Source organism: Bombus impatiens, unplaced genomic scaffold, assembly GCF_000188095.3.
Source record: "Bombus impatiens unplaced genomic scaffold, BIMP_2.2 scf_1055, whole genome shotgun sequence".
NCBI classification, from domain to species: domain Eukaryota; kingdom Metazoa; phylum Arthropoda; class Insecta; order Hymenoptera; family Apidae; genus Bombus; species Bombus impatiens.
The window spans coordinates 1,134,536-1,150,695 of NT_177474.1; the positions used below are offsets into that span (position 1 = coordinate 1,134,536).

The 16,160-nt window shown below is 32.4% G+C and overlaps 2 protein-coding genes across 15 annotated transcripts; one reads left to right on the forward strand and one right to left on the reverse strand.

Annotated features, from left to right (window-relative positions):
• Positions 1–1,247: 1,247 nt before the first annotated feature.
• LOC100740795 (GATOR complex protein Iml1) lies at positions 1,248–12,359 on the forward strand. 13 transcript variants are annotated; one of them, XM_033323456.1, is made up of 26 exons: positions 1,248–1,373; positions 1,442–1,851; positions 1,931–2,056; positions 2,125–2,596; positions 2,677–2,873; positions 2,951–3,234; positions 3,304–3,533; positions 3,619–3,831; positions 3,890–4,036; positions 4,108–4,254; positions 4,940–4,948; positions 5,956–6,173; positions 6,306–6,511; positions 6,576–6,750; positions 6,808–7,008; positions 7,759–7,854; positions 8,337–8,410; positions 9,861–9,968; positions 10,057–10,267; positions 10,342–10,450; positions 10,526–10,768; positions 10,867–11,027; positions 11,108–11,276; positions 11,373–11,689; positions 11,754–11,973; positions 12,061–12,359. In XM_033323456.1, exons 2-25 carry the CDS (start codon positions 1,501–1,503, stop codon positions 11,949–11,951), a joined length of 4,662 nt encoding a protein of 1,553 aa, XP_033179347.1. In that variant the 5' UTR covers positions 1,248–1,373; positions 1,442–1,500; the 3' UTR covers positions 11,952–11,973; positions 12,061–12,359. The 13 variants fall into 13 exon arrangements, with proteins under 13 accessions (XP_033179347.1, XP_012246696.1, XP_012246701.1 ...); XM_012391273.3 differs by having other exon boundaries at positions 11,754–12,359; XM_012391278.3 differs by having other exon boundaries at positions 10,060–10,267; positions 11,754–12,359.
• LOC100741038 (rac GTPase-activating protein 1) lies at positions 7,180–15,920 on the reverse strand. 2 transcript variants are annotated; one of them, XM_003493164.4, is made up of 11 exons: positions 15,529–15,920; positions 15,042–15,244; positions 14,818–14,975; positions 14,336–14,747; positions 14,073–14,242; positions 13,879–14,005; positions 13,583–13,815; positions 13,217–13,514; positions 12,971–13,146; positions 12,823–12,895; positions 7,180–7,947 (listed from the first exon to the last, which is right to left on the reverse strand). In XM_003493164.4, exons 1-10 carry the CDS (start codon positions 15,608–15,610, stop codon positions 12,832–12,834), a joined length of 1,923 nt encoding a protein of 640 aa, XP_003493212.1. In that variant the 5' UTR covers positions 15,611–15,920; the 3' UTR covers positions 7,180–7,947; positions 12,823–12,831. The 2 variants fall into 2 exon arrangements, with proteins under 2 accessions (XP_003493212.1, XP_033179356.1); XM_033323465.1 differs by lacking the exon at positions 7,180–7,947 and adding an exon at positions 12,182–12,321.
• Positions 15,921–16,160: the final 240 nt, after the last annotated feature.

Consider the following 16,160-nt stretch of genomic DNA (forward strand, 5'->3'; position numbering starts at 1 on the left):
ACCACATATATCACATTTTCATTAAATTATTACTTTGTGTTAGTATGTTAGACTCATTTTCTAGATATTTAAATGACTATGTTACCTGAAATATGGTATACAAATTCGTCACAGGTCTTAAGCACTACCTACACAAGTCTGTGCGACATTGAAATATTTTGATATCAATAATTTGTTAAAGAATTTGTTTCATTTATATATGATTTAAATTCATCTATCTAAATTAATTGGTTAATCTATCCGTAAAGTACAGCGGGTTTGTTCTCCAAAATCTTTCTTTCTTCTTCCATTTCTTTCATAAAACTTAATTATTTTTCTCACAAATCTGTTCCTTTGTCGAATGAAACAATACATAATTTTATTCATTTACTATACATGCGATGTCATTCGTTTGTCATCTCACTTTTACATCAACATGTATAACCTAAAGTGTACATATTCGACCGATAAATAAACCAAACCATATCGATCGTATGAGAAATACTAATAGCTAGTGACATTCTTGTATAAAACGAAACGTGTTACCAAGATTCTAAAGAATAAAGCATATTAAAAATATGGTCGTTGAGTTTAATATTAACTCTTAATCCCCTGTGTATAGTGCCAACGTTTATTTATTCTTTGAGATTTAAATGAAGTAAGACAATGTGAATAAACCTCATATGACAGCAGTAGGGGATAAAGCTGGAAGAGAGAAGGATCTTGAAATTTCCGTAAAACATAGCAGCTTAGTGGAATATTTATTATAATTAATTTACATTATCTTAATAGCGTGTCATCGATAATATATATATATATATATATATATATATATATATATATATATATATATATATATATATATATATATATATATATATATATATATATATATATATATATATATATATATATATATATATATATATATATATATATATATATATATATATATATATATATATATATATATATATATATATATATATATATATATATATATATATATATATATATATATATATATATATATATATATATATATATATATATATATATATATATATATATATATATATATATATATATATATATATATATATATATATATATATATATATATATATATATATATATATATATATATATATATATATATATATATATATATATATATATATATATATATATATATATATATATATATATATATATATATATATATATATATATATATATATATATATATATATATATACATATAGATATATATATTTTATAAATATATATATAGATATTATGTTTCGGATCCAATATTTATTTTAAATATATCGAAGAAATGTTTTATACTGAATAGAGAATGGATAAGTAAGTCGTTGTTTATTCGTCTTAATGTATGTAATATTTTACATTAGATTTATACATACAAAAAAATATTCTATATAAGCGTATTGCATTGTAGGATTCTATTCTATGACATGTTATGATTAGATCTATGATGAAAGTAGTAATGGCTTAAAAATGAAGCTGTATAAGTTGATAGTTCATCAAAAGACCTTTAGTGAAGAAGATTTAATAATCAATCCAAAAGATCACCCTAGTATAAAAACTGGAGATGTTGTTGAAATTTATCACCCTGAGGTTGAATTTAGCCGTCTACTCCTTCAAGTCACATCCTTTAAAGAAGATTTACAAGGAAGGGAGACAATTAGCGTGGAAAACAATGTAGCCACAATGTTTCAATTAAGAACATTTGCAGACGTGTATATGAATGTTGTTAATCCAGACGATGTAGCTTTGGATTCCATTGAACTTACCTTCAAAGACCAGTATCTGGGTCGTAGTGAAATGTGGCGTCTGAAAAATAGCTTGGTAGAATAGATATTGTTTATTTTTCAATTTGTATCCAAGTATTTTGCTCCCTTATCTTTTATATAAATTTATTTATTAGGTCAACACTTGTGTATATATGAACAAGAAGATTGAATTCTGTGGAGGCAGTATCAGATGTCAAGTATATGAAATGTGGTCACAGGGTGATAGAGTCGCTTGTGGTGTTATAACTAATGATACTAAGGTTTGCATTTGAATATAGTGGAAAAAGAAAGTATGTATAAAATTGTCTCTTAAAAATTTCTCTTTTAGGTTGTGTTTCGTTCTTCGACCAGTATGGTGTATCTTTTTATTCAAATGAGTTCAGAAATGTGGGATTTTGACATTCACGGTGACTTATATTTTGAAAAAGCTGTTAATGGGTTTTTAGCTGATTTATTTCAAAAGTGGAAAAAGAATGGCAGTAATCATGAAGTAACGATTGTTCTATTCTCAAGAACATTTTATAATGCTAACAGTCTGGAAGAATTTCCAAATCACATGCGTGAATGTTTACAACATGATTATAGGGGAAGATTTTATGAAGATTTCTACAGGGTGGTAGTTCAAAATGAAAGATTTGAAGATTGGAGTAACGTGTTGGTACAATTACGTAAACTGTTCACAGACTATCAAAAAATTGTATTAGAATATCATCAAAAATCAGGTGTCTCTATACCAAAAGCAGTAAATTCAACAGCTGCACAGGGCAACTTTTTAGAAGTACTGAACATGTCTTTAAATGGTAATATTTAAACAGACACACACATATACATATAGTTTAATTTATTACAAAGTATTTCGCTTAATTTAGCTCGCTTACAGTGTTTGAGAAACATTATCTGGATCGTAGTTTTGATAGAACTGGTCAGTTATCGGTGGTGATTACACCTGGTGTAGGTGTTTTTGAGGTTGACAGAGAGTTAACGAACGTTACAAAACAAAGAATTATCGATAACGGAGTTGGTAGTGATTTGGTGTGTGTCGGAGAACAGCCATTACATGCTGTACCTTTATTAAAGGTATTTACGCTTATGAAAATATTATACAGCACTTAGTAATAATGTTATAAATATTAATATTTGTGATATAATTTTAGTTTCACAATAAGGATACATCTGTTAATGCGCCTGATGACTATAGCATGCCGCACTGGATCAATCTCAGTTTTTATTCAACAAATAAAAAAATTCCTTATTCAACATTTATACCTCGTATAAAACTTCCTCAGAGGGTGTCAAAACAATCAGCAGAAACTGGAAAATTGCAGTGTAAAAGTAAGCTTTTACAAGAAGATGCAAAGGAATGTTTGCACAATACTTTGTTTGACTATGATGCATACGATGCACAAGTCTTTCAATTGCCTTCAGTCCATACGTCAAGGTAAATTCAATATTAAGTTATATGCTGAAACTTTAACTCCAGAGGTTCTAGTTTAAAATTTTCTATAAGTAGTTTGCAACGAGTTACGACCAGAACTAAAAAGACAAGCGTTGCCAGCATGGAAACACATAATAACGCGCATATACTGAAACTTCTGAAAAGAAAAATGTCAGATCCTGATATACATCACCCACCACCTGAATCTCACTCACCTCCAGCTGCAACAAGAAGCGCAGCAATCTTGATACCTTCTAGAACAGATGACGTAACCAGTAGTGAATCCAATGGAGAAGTCAATGGTATATATTGAAATTACTTGTACAAGTTATAAGTGTTAATAAGATATTGAAATATAATCGTATTTAACAATTATATGTTACGTAGAATCGAGGATATCAGTAAAAAGCGATTTAACCGATTCAGAAATATCGCCGCCATTTAGGCCGGTTGTTGGCAGTGCTGGAAGCCCCACAAATACAATATCTCAACCTACAACTATTAGACCTAGTAGGGCACTTATTAATCCTTTTGATCCATCTCACGTTACAATTAAATTAACTAGTAACAGACGAAGATGGACACATATTTTTCCTAAAGGTAATTACTAATAAAGAAAAGAAATTACATAATCGTTTAAATTTAACTAATATCGTAGGGCCAACAGGTGTACTTATACAGCAACATCATTATCAAGCTGTGCCAACACAAATGTGTTCAGAACCACAATCCGATGCTACTTCCACTATAAGTGGCTCCCCTATGGAACATAACGACGTCTCTAACTCGAATCAGTTTCAAGATCGTTAGTATTTCATATAAAATACATAAGTCGTGTATTAATATAATACAGCACCGCAACTATGTTTTTCATAGACACAAAGAATAAACCGCAGAGATTAAATCTTTCACTATCAAGCACTGATAAAAGTGGGAATCCGATATCCTCTACAGGCAATAAGTCTTTGACATTGTTATGGGGTGCTACTGGTGAACAGGAATGGACACCGGCACTTACAACAGGTTTGCATATATTCTAATAAAGCGATTTACAACATAAATATACTATATAACTACTGGCAAATAATATTTTATAACATATCCAAATAACAACATTAGCCATATTATTATTCACAAGTTATCCACAAATTATTATAAAATGAGTTTACAGTTTGAAGAAAGAATTTTGAAAGGATTTTTAATTAAGCAAACGATTAATTCATGTGGTAAAAAATATTAGACAATTAATTACGGATGTATAATGCTTCTTGGCAATTTTAGGAGAACAATAAAGGCGTACATAAGTAAAATAATGTAGGTGTAATATTATAAATTATTCAACCGATGCACAAATTCATACAGAGAACTTCATTCTTATCATTCATACTTAATACCAAGAAGGATTAATCAATACAATTTTGAAACGTAATTTCTAAAAGAATGAAAATAGTTGATACAAATTTCAGGAAAAGATATTGCTTTTCAAGCAGAAATGAATGAAAGTTTAATACACAGTCACACAATCATCATGCATAAGAAGTATTTTCATTCTTGGACATATTCATGTTTATTTTTGAGGTTCATCGATCATTTATATGAATAATATTATTATTACATTTATTTCCATGCTATGGTACGTCTTATTGGGATGCAACGCTGGACGCATTGACGCGTGTGTGATGTACAACTATGATGTCACATTAAACAGCAATCATAGGTTAGCGCCATACGTTATTGGGGGTTGATTCGGTTATGGTACACATTCTTTCCTTTTATTTTCTTTTTTTTTTTCCAGGGTATTAAATTTGTAGTAACTTTTGTTCTTCATAGCTCTAGTCTTTATGATTCTTCTATGCATGTATGTCCTCTGTTGCAAAAAAGTAATTCTAATTCCAAAATAATTTCTACAAATAATCTATTAAATATTTGTTACTATTACGATTATTTATACACCTACATAGAATTCTTTTGTTATTTCTTATTTCTACTTGTTTCATAAGATATTTGCACTGTTCAAAATTCTAATTTTTTCCGATTCTCTATATATACTATGAATTTCATATCATATATTCTTCAAACATTCTCTCATCTGCTTTATAATCCTTCTACTCTATCATCTCGCTTTAAGATCGCACTTATTTATATTACTAGTAATAAGTAGTATACGATATTTGATATGATTTACTAATAATGTATAGAAATTTAATTTTATGGGAATAATTGAAGTACCTTCTTCTTTTATGTAATTATTGTCGATGTGGTATATTTGTTTCGATTATGCATACACGTTCGCATATTCTCCTTCAATATTATTTTCACAAACTTAGTTTGTTATGCTTTGTAACAAACTATTTCGAGAATTCATTTGAGAATTACATTACAAATAATACTTCTTGCATTGCATGCTTTAGTACTAAATCGTGGTCATCTTGGATTTCATATACTGGCAACACATATTGTAATACTAATATAATCACTATCTTTGTTTGGGGTGCATAAATTGTTTAATATGTACTTGCACTGTACAATAATTTTGTGAAAATTTCTTCTGTGTATTATATCTGTGTATTTTTGCATTAACTGCTGCATAATACCTAGATTTAGTACTTACGTAGTCACGAAAATTAACATTATATATTAAAAATAATTCATTTATTTATTCATTTGAAACAGTCTAAAATGCAAATTGCATTTTTCATATATATCCTACATCTTATTTTGTAGGTGTTGATTGGAAATCATTGACAATCCCAGCATGTTTGCCAATTACTACAGATTATTTTCCCGATAAAAGAAGTTTACAAAACGACTACGTTGTGTCAGACTATAATCTTTTGCCTGACGACGTTAATACAGATTTTGCTCAACAACGAGCAATATATAAAAAACCTTTGACAACTGCCGAAGTATTTAAGGAGCTTGTATCGCAACGATTAGCACAGGTATTATGCCAATCATGCCTTCAAACGTGATCTTTGTCCGTATGTGTGCAATTCTGTGTAACTATGTTTATTTTCTCTTTCTTTTTTTTCTCTTTTTCTTCATCTTTCTCTTCTTTTCTTCTCTCAATCAAGGGTTTTCAATTAATAATTTTACCGCAAAATAATCAAAATCAGAGCCATACACCCGGTAGTAATGCTGTCCCTGCAATAAGCTCTGTAATGCGGGGACGGCAAACAGAATCAGAACCGAAGGAGGAATATTTGCTAAGCATTGGGAGAATATTTCACAAAATATCTTTATTCGATAATTGTATAACAGTAACAAGATATCGGCCAAGGTGAGAAATCGCGCTACAAATTAATAAGAAGTAAAGAGAGAATATTTGAATGTATCCTTTACAGGCATCCTTACCCTCCGTTCAATATTCATTATCTGTATCGATTTCACGCACCTCATCACGACACGTACGAAGTATCATGGGTATCTTTTACAACAGAGAAGCTTGAAAATTACAATTGGAATTATTTGGATCATTACATCTGTACAAGGGGCCATACTGATTTTGCTTTAGTAGAGGTAAGATTTGTATCGTACATTATTTCAATTTTTTCTGAGATCATTAAAAATTTCTAGGCGCTTAAATACTGGAGATTTCGCGTGTTTTTACTTCCTTTGCACAATTCGGCTACTCGAAAATTTTTAGAGGGATCATCAAGATGTGATATATATACACCTCTCACCACTTCCGAACAAGTGTCTCTCTTGGACGGATTTTTACGGTTCATCGAGCTGTGGCCGAATAAGATACGCCGCCCGAATCCGAACAAAAATTGGGTAACTTTTGCATAAAATTTTTCTAATATGTAAGATAGCCTGATTTTTCAGTTTTATGGGAATTGAAAGATGTAAAACATAAACTTTTTAAATCGATTGAAATTATCGAATAGGGGAACCTCGAGTAAAATCCAATTGACAGATGTTTCGCTATTATTCCCTGTTTTTCGTCTAAACTAGAACATTGCGTTTTACTTTGGGTTTAACTAACGATCTATTTTGTACCATATTGCGCTGTACTTTTGCACTCTAGAATTGACTGTCGCATGCCTGATGTACGACGCCTAAGTAACGCAATTTTGGTGCTTTTGTTAGTTTCGAATATCGATTAGTTCGTTTAATATCAAAGAGTTGTAATTTTCCTTTATTTTTCTTTATTTCGCAGTTTTTGTTTTGCAAGAGTTTTAACGCAGTGCCATTCTTTCAGTGGTGTACTAAATACGCAGGACGCAACAAACAGTAACATGAGGGTTAATTTAAGTTTAAAAAAAGAGAGCACGATTTTTTCACAAGCTTATTTATTTGTCACTCGATAAATCACTTACGGTGGCTATTACCTACTCGAATTTGACGATATTTTATTACGTACAGACTAATTATTTTCAAATAACAATCTCTGAACTAGTATTTATAGCTGGCGGGTGTCAATGTCAAAATTACACAGTTACACGAGAGAGATATACACGTAATCGTAGGTAGAAATAGATGAGTGGAATGTTAGGAGAGGGCATTTAGCATGATATGTTTCAGAATCCTTCGACTCTAGGTGGTGTTTCCCAGAGAGATCCTGCCTCTCACTTGACCAGACGCAGGCACAGCACGAGCCTGATTGTCCTCACTAACCAGGTACATCCTCGCATCCTGTAGCCTCAGTGCGCTGATCCGGATGTCAATGAAATCATTATCATCTCTATCCATGAATCTCAGAATATACGCCTCCTTTGGCAATAAGGAGGGGACATCCATGAATTCTTCATGTTCTTTTTTTAATCTTTATATATTAGTTACGTCCAGTTCTTTAGTAATGTTAGATTCTAACAGCAAGCTTGTCAGAACATTCAGACAGCTTACACAACGTATTACACAATGCAACCATGCTTGATATCTGCCTTGAATGCGCACATGATTTTTTAGCAAGCTTTTGTGTAATGCAAAACGCCAACATTTTATTTATCTTCTTCTCTCTTCGTCGATCTAATTAATAATGCTCTCTGAATAAAATGTTAACAATGCATTACATAATGAAACAGACCGGTGATATACTACTTCATGATCATGAGCTTGTTCATACATTTACAGTTACCCATACTATTCATCATGCTTTTCAGACCAATCTAGTCGGCAGCTCTCCCTTCAGGGAGCGACTCGGAAGCAATCGTCTACCAGAGAAACCGAGACCAAGGTTTGAATAAGCTTAGATTGATGATTTCGGCATTGTTGCTTTGGCAAATGTAATAGTATAGCTTGCAACCTATTGCATCTTGCAACGAAATGTCCATTGAAATTTGACGTTTGATACCTTTTCATTTTGCTTGTTCGCTTCTGTGCTGCATCGGTTTAATTACTAAATATTAACTGCTTTAAATTGTTTATATACGACGCGAATAATTATATTTGCTGTTGATACAATCATACAAAATGATTGAAAATCGAATTGTTTTTGCCGGAATTATAAGTCCAGTCTTCATGGAGTTTTATTGATTTATTCGATATGTATTTCGATATTATTTATTGATACAATAGACAATTTATTGATACAATACATGATAAGGCATCGAAATTATATTCATTATATATTAAAAAACGTAGAAAAATTTATGCAGCTCTGGCCATTCAGTTTCAGTTTTATGAGTATATATTTTTGTATGAATATGCACATTGAAGCTAATACCGCACATAATTCCCGACAAACTGCACATCTGCATGTTTTACATAACGATGCTGGCAAAACGGTAAAGATTTGTGTGTATCTGTTGTACAAACAATTATTAAGTAGCATTAAGGAGGCTGGTCTAGAAATTCCATATTATTCCATATTATTCAATTGATACTGCGTTATTTGCCTTAAGATATTACAATGCTTCTACTCTGGTGATGAACACGATCACATACCTTTGATTCAAATTTCTGGGAAGGGTGTGCTCAGAATAGAAGAGAGCTGTATTTGTAAATGTTTCAGTACAATCTTTGTACATATTTCCCATTCTATACTTTTCAGCTGCTTTCATCCTTCTTTTCATCATTTAGCAAAGATGAGATACAGAGCATTTGTACCATTTACTTCAACATAGGTAACGGTAAAATGTTACAGAAAATTGCCAAGAATGTGATTTACAATTGTACAAATACTCTGTATGGTAGAAAATATTGGTAGTGAGTGAGGGAGTGACGGGGTTCTCTGTACAGGAGAGGCATGTAGTGAATACCGCTGCGACTGCCCGCGCGTGCCTCGACACTCCTCGCCACGTGCCAAACAGGTTGGTGTTTTAATCTTTTAAATTTCTTTCACTTAACTTTAAATTTAAATATTTGCCGTTGACGGCAAGATATGTATGTGCATCTATATTACAATACCGAAGCATGAATTAAGCTAACAACTCTTACATTTAAATATTAAGATATCGATTCTATCCTTATCTTTTGTATGTACATACATATTCTATCTATATACAGGGCATTCTATCTTACACTTTTGTTCGAGAAAGAAAATAAATAGTATTATGCAGATGCAAATTTTGTTGCTTTTCACATTAGACATTGCTTAATTTTCTCTATTGCTCTGTTTCTCTGCCATACACCATTCTGATAATATAAGCATTATGTGATTAATTGGTATCACTTGTTTTTGTTAGATCAGGTTCCAAAGTGATGGATAGGGGCCGAATCTCACCTGCCAGCGAAGCTGTGTTACCCCTTTCACTCGAGCAACAGCAAGACCATTTCGATTCTAACGAAGATAGGTAAATTAAACGTCGAGTTTCATCTCACACACATCCGCATAAATCGTTTGCATAAACGCTATATTAATTATTTCAATTTCGTTACTAGTAGTACAAACATGGAATTGACAAAGTTAAAGAACACCGCGTCAAACAACGAAATTCTAGAAGCAATGAAACACCCACAAAACGGCGTGGGATTCCTCACACAACACCCATCTCTTCCAAGCCAGACATTTGTTAGCGCAGATGCAGTGCAATGGTTAAATAATCACATAGAAGGAGGAGTAACAGTGGAGAGTGCCATCAATATCATGAATGTAATAATAATAATGTTGTCAGTATAGAGTGAAGTTATTGGTTCCATGTATTTTTATAATATACTTTCATCTAGGGTATGATACAAGACAAGCTCATATGCCATGCATCTGGAGATTTTTCTAAACCATTCATTCTAGGATTTTATTTGTATCACATAGTACAAGATAAAGAAAATCAAAGAGGTAAGGGAAATTATTGTATATTAATTATATATTAATTTGTTATCTATTGTTTGTATGATTTTTCCTATTTTTAAGCTGGCGATTATTTCTCACCCCTGGGTGATTTGCAAAGCTTCGAAAATGAATGGGTAGAAGTCGAAATAAGTGCACCGAAAGGCTGGTGTGAACCATCTTCGCCAGGATCGTTCCCCCTCATGTCATCCCCAATGACTATACCCAGCTGCGATACTACTATTGTAGACGAATCAAACGTAGCGCCGTTTCTTAAAGATGAGTTAGACATATCCGACATGGCGGATGAGCATGGAGAATGGCAAGGTAATTTTTTATACTTCTGGTAGCGTTACTTTTTAGTGTTTATGTATTTTCCATTTCTTGTTTCTCCTAATTCACGTATTATTCACTTTGCCTCCTAGCTCCGTCATATAAACATACTCATCTAGATATAGACATAAACAACAGAAGCGATAGAATCGAATGGGGACATCTAAGATATCAATCTATATACAAAGTAGATCATTCTTACGAACTAGTGGTACAATGGGTTGCATCATCTGGTAGTATAGTCGCTGACCTTGTAAGTATATATTTTTTGTGATCTAAAGCGAGTTCATATTTCGAAATATAACTACTACGTTTGGTTTTCAATCTGGGAAGATATTTGTGTGGCAACGTAAGGCTCAAATGTGCGGAATTCAAATGGTTCCTATCCCAAGCGATCTACTAGCATTACCGTTCACTTTAAAAAGTGATCCTTTAAGGGGGCCTATTTTTATACCATTAAATACAGAGTGTCTTATGGCAAACAAACGACATCTTTTCGAAGGTTTGCTCTCTCAGTATCAACGCGAATTAAAGCGCTATATAGAACGAATGGTTATCAATGATTAATCCAATGGTTATCGATGGTTCTTGATTCCAGAATTTCGAGAAGTAACTCACGCACAAAGACTCTTTCTTTTTCAAGAGACAATTGTACAAAGATTTGGCTTTGTTCCATGCCTAATAGAAAGTACTGAAAACGATCACCAGTACGTTCATATGACCGGCAATGCATTCATACTGATACCATCTACGACAAATACAAGATCACGTCCTCGAACTGCTACCAACATAGTGAGACGAAACACAGGGCAAAAGGGATATCCGATTCATTCTGACCAACCCAGCCCTCATGAAGCTTACATTACGAGACACGTTAGCGGGAAGAATAAAGATGACTACAACAAAGACAAGAGGGTAGGTAATCCGTATAATTCTTTGAGAAAGAAGTTGTTAGAGAAATGAATTCTCATCTGTTTAGATTGGTTTCCTTTGGTCGTGGAATCACATGCTTAGTCGAAAATGGAAATCATCATCCACGTTAGTTGGCGATGAATTGTTTCAAAAAAAGCTCATACAAGATTTTAGACATTTTTGTTCGAATGGGGACAATAGATTGAAACAGTTCTGGGAACATTGCTGGGAGATAAAAGAAAAATCGTGCACGAAAACAATCTAAAGGATCAAATGGAACGTATAACGTAAATATTGTTTTATAAGCTTATATTTCAATTGTAGTATTTAGAAAATTTAATTTCATCGCCATTAAAGTAAGTACTTCGTTTTAGACGGTTAAGAAATCATTTCGAATGTAACATGTACTTTGTGATACAATTGTTATTACGGATAACGGAAGTATGTACAGAATTAAAGATATATTTTAATGCTTAAAAGAACGATGTAAATGAACTGAAAACTAATGTTTGTAATATATATATATATTTCAAGTTCACTTACAATTAGTTTGCATAAGGCATCTGTTGTTTTTACGGCACCGATAGTAGTAAATTTATAATTTTTGTTACTTGTTAATACATGTATTTATACACCTACGAAAGAAAGGAAACGAAGCTATATTGAAATAAAATGGTCTGTATTTTTATTGAACCGAACATTTTTAGAAATGTTGTTATTAACAAAAATATCACATTTATTTAATTCTACACTTATAACATTACGCCTTAATGTCTATATTCGCCTAGTGCTATATAATTGTATTTTAATCTCAATTCAGAGAAATACTGGAGGTTCGTATTAACGTCACCACATACTTTCACACGCTTAAAGTCATCGTAAAGAGTATTTAACATAATATATTATTAACATTTTAATTTTGCTTATTTTTAATATTCTATTTCTAATGTTCTAGTATTATTTCGTACCATACGTTACATAAAAATATATTTTATGTCAAAATATTACAAAATTTTAAATAGAATGTAGAAAAATTATGTTGCACATTGAACAAACATTAATTATTTATGTTCAAAGAGTCAATAATTATTTAGAAATTATTTGCATCTCGATGTAAGCATAATTTAAATACATACCTATTCTTGTCAGTAAGCTACTCTAGAGGGAGATGCCGCGAAGTATTTCTTGTTTTTCCTCATAAATGTCCGACTGTAACAATGCCCGAATATGAGTACCGTACGTAATTGATTTCAAGCTAAAAGTACGTAATAGTAAGGTGCAAACCTAGAAGTAAGTGGAGTATTAAAGAAGCCACGGGAAATGCTGCGTTTAAGTAAAGATTCCTGAGATGGTGTATGCTGTAATTCGCCAGTTCTATGAGTACCAATATTGTTTAGATTTTCGGGATTAACGAAATTTGCCCAATAATCCGAAGGTATTTTCAATAAATTTTCCACTATCTATAAAAAGAAAAGTAAAAGGTCAAGCAAGCATTATCTAGTCTTTTCAATTTTTTATTATAATACTTACAGCAACTTGATTACTTGTCTCTGAAAGAAGAGAATTGGGCGATGGTTTCTGGCAACTATAACCGACCAAAGTAGGCCCAAAAACTTTAGCTAAATTAGTTATTGGCATCTTACATTCTGGACTACTTGATACTCTTTGTAAGTGCAAGATTAAGAAGGCAAGCGTGTCTCTGTTAGGTTGAGGTAGTTCAGAAATTGCTTGGTATAATGCAGCATCAGCATCTTGTTTATCGGTAATAGTAGTTGCCCGAACAAAGTCTGCCCATAATCCGACAGTGATTAACGGCTCTCGTAACGATCTAAGGGTAAGGAAGAAACTAAATAAATTGTTTCACTTGTATAGAACAAAATATTCGAATCGACGTACCTAAGGAAATCTTTAAGAGTAGAACATATGGTAGATATATCGACATCGGAAAGATTGGGGGCACCTTTGCCTTTAAGGAATTTCTCTTTTAGACATTTTACCTCCGTTAAACCGCCATTTACCCTGTACAATCCTTGTTCGCTCATTCCTCTCAATTCTATTTCGTTGATGCAATGAACAACCAATGACGGTACCATTGGCGGGATCATCGGTGTATAATCTGCTATCGTTCCCTAAGAATAGTTTGTTATCACTTTTTATCATATACAAAGATACCGCAAGTTTCAAGAGCTTACTGATGTTCCTCGTAGTGTAGGTGTATTTCCAGTAGGTACACATGGTAATGGAACTAAGTCTTTACATTCCATATGAGCCGTAGCTCTACAGTCTTTACATTTCAGGGCTACCTTTCCAAATCGAATCCTAAAATGTTATTTTTAAAAGTGTTTCTATGACACTTGTATGAACCGAATCCTTATGAATATTTTACCTCTTGTCACATGGTGTACAGACTTCCGGTTTAATCACCGTCTTCGCTACAAAGCTATGCCCTCTAGCTGATTTCGTATTTAAAGTGTATCCACCTATGTTTGGACTAGGTTTAAAAACGCCCTCAGAATCTGATCCTGATGTAAGAGCTTCTATTTTTGGCGCAGAAGGCTGTAATATAATTTTCACTCTGTTATTTTAGCTGAAATTACAGAAACATGGAAAAGAAAGAAAAATGTGTTTAATTCAAATAAAACAACTTACAGCAGTATCCATTTGAATATCATTTGTATCAACGGGTGTTAATTTTGATTTACTACGATCACCACTTTTACGCCTTTTACGCGAATTATGTAAAGGTTCTTGTGGATCTATGTTTTCATCCCCAGGTATAGCTTCAATTACAGAAGACGCAGTGATATTGCCATCTTTTGGCATCACTACTGTAGTTGTGGCTACTATTCTATCAGACGAAGTTAATTCTGCAGCTTTTTGTACTGTACTACGTCGCTTCTTCGTGGAATATTCACCACTTGGTCTGTGCTCTTTCCATTCACGTTTCTTATGATTTTGTTGAATGATTGCACTAATATCTAAATCATCTTCTGACTTCGAAAAGCAACTTAAGTCACTTAAAATAGAGCCAGTGGAGTCCAGCTCCGCTATAGTATTTAATCTAAAAGCGATAATTAAACAACGTTTTCCTATGTATCAATCAATAACACCCTATATAAATAGGAACTCACTTGTCATTTTGATGTACATCCTTTATATTATATATATTACTGTGACGACCATTTAACGTAGTGTTATTCAAAAATTGTAATTTTTCGCGGGTTTCATCGTTTAAATTTCTCCCACCATCGTTAAATAAAAGATCTCTGGCCATAGCAATTTGTTTTTCCTATATAAAAAGTAACGAGAATACATTGTCATATGTTTAAGAATTATGAAAGAAGAACATATTTACCAATGAATTTCGTTGTTCTTCAACGGTACGCCTTCTCCTTTTCTCTTCATCTAGAAGTCTTCTAGCGTGACTTAATTTTTTATCTAAGTCAGCTGCCTCTTGATGAGATTTCTCTAAAGCTGAATGAAGACGTTGACATTCTTGTATAGATGCTAACCATTTCTGTCTCATTTCTTCCTGATTTACAGCAAACTTTAGAAATTCTACATAAAAAATAGGATGTAAATGATATAGTAAATTAACTTGAAACTACGTTAAAAAAATGAAACAATATGACTGCGTCATCTTTGTTTTCTGTGTACATATTTACAATAGCAATTTCATCGTTAAATTATAGCACGAATGGAAAGAACACAAGAAATATTGAAAAGAGTACGGGGCATGGAAAATATTTATATACAAAAGCTTAGAGGCATGCGTATTTTCTCAATATATTTTTTCATAATCTAGTAAAACATTGTAGGGAGCAAATATATGAAATCCGAACCTTCTTCGCAAGCTCCGTTTAGGTGTACATTCATACATCGAACCACTTCATCGTGACTCGCCAGCAACGATAACGATGTCATCTTCAAATTGATATAGAATTCGTTTCAAGAGAAATTAAAATATTTTGTCATGTATACAAACCACGCCAACAGGTTCGCGACAACTTTCTATCAATTATTCCAATTTTGCAACACTTGTATCGTTGCGAATATCAATTCATTCGAACTTTAACTATAAATTCGATAATATGACGCGTGTAATGCATTTCTATCATTAATTTTTCATAATAGTAAGTAGAAATCACTTCTTTGATGCACGCACATGGTATCACGCTATATCACTTAGCCGTTGACATTGTAAGTACGTTACGTTGAATACGCACAACAATCGCTTCTCGTGCAATTCAAATTTGACCAATCAGAGGGACACATTTTCGAGCAGTTTTTTATTTCTCCGCTAGACGTCTCTCGTGTTAATCCAACTGTGGCGACTTGCATTACCGGCATCCACCAGAGAGAGCCACCATAAACAATTTTATAGAAACCAAACGAAACGCGGCCTTTTAAACTTGAAATTAAACTTATATTCCGATATATGAAATCAATTTATAATTTTATTTTTATTCGTTAT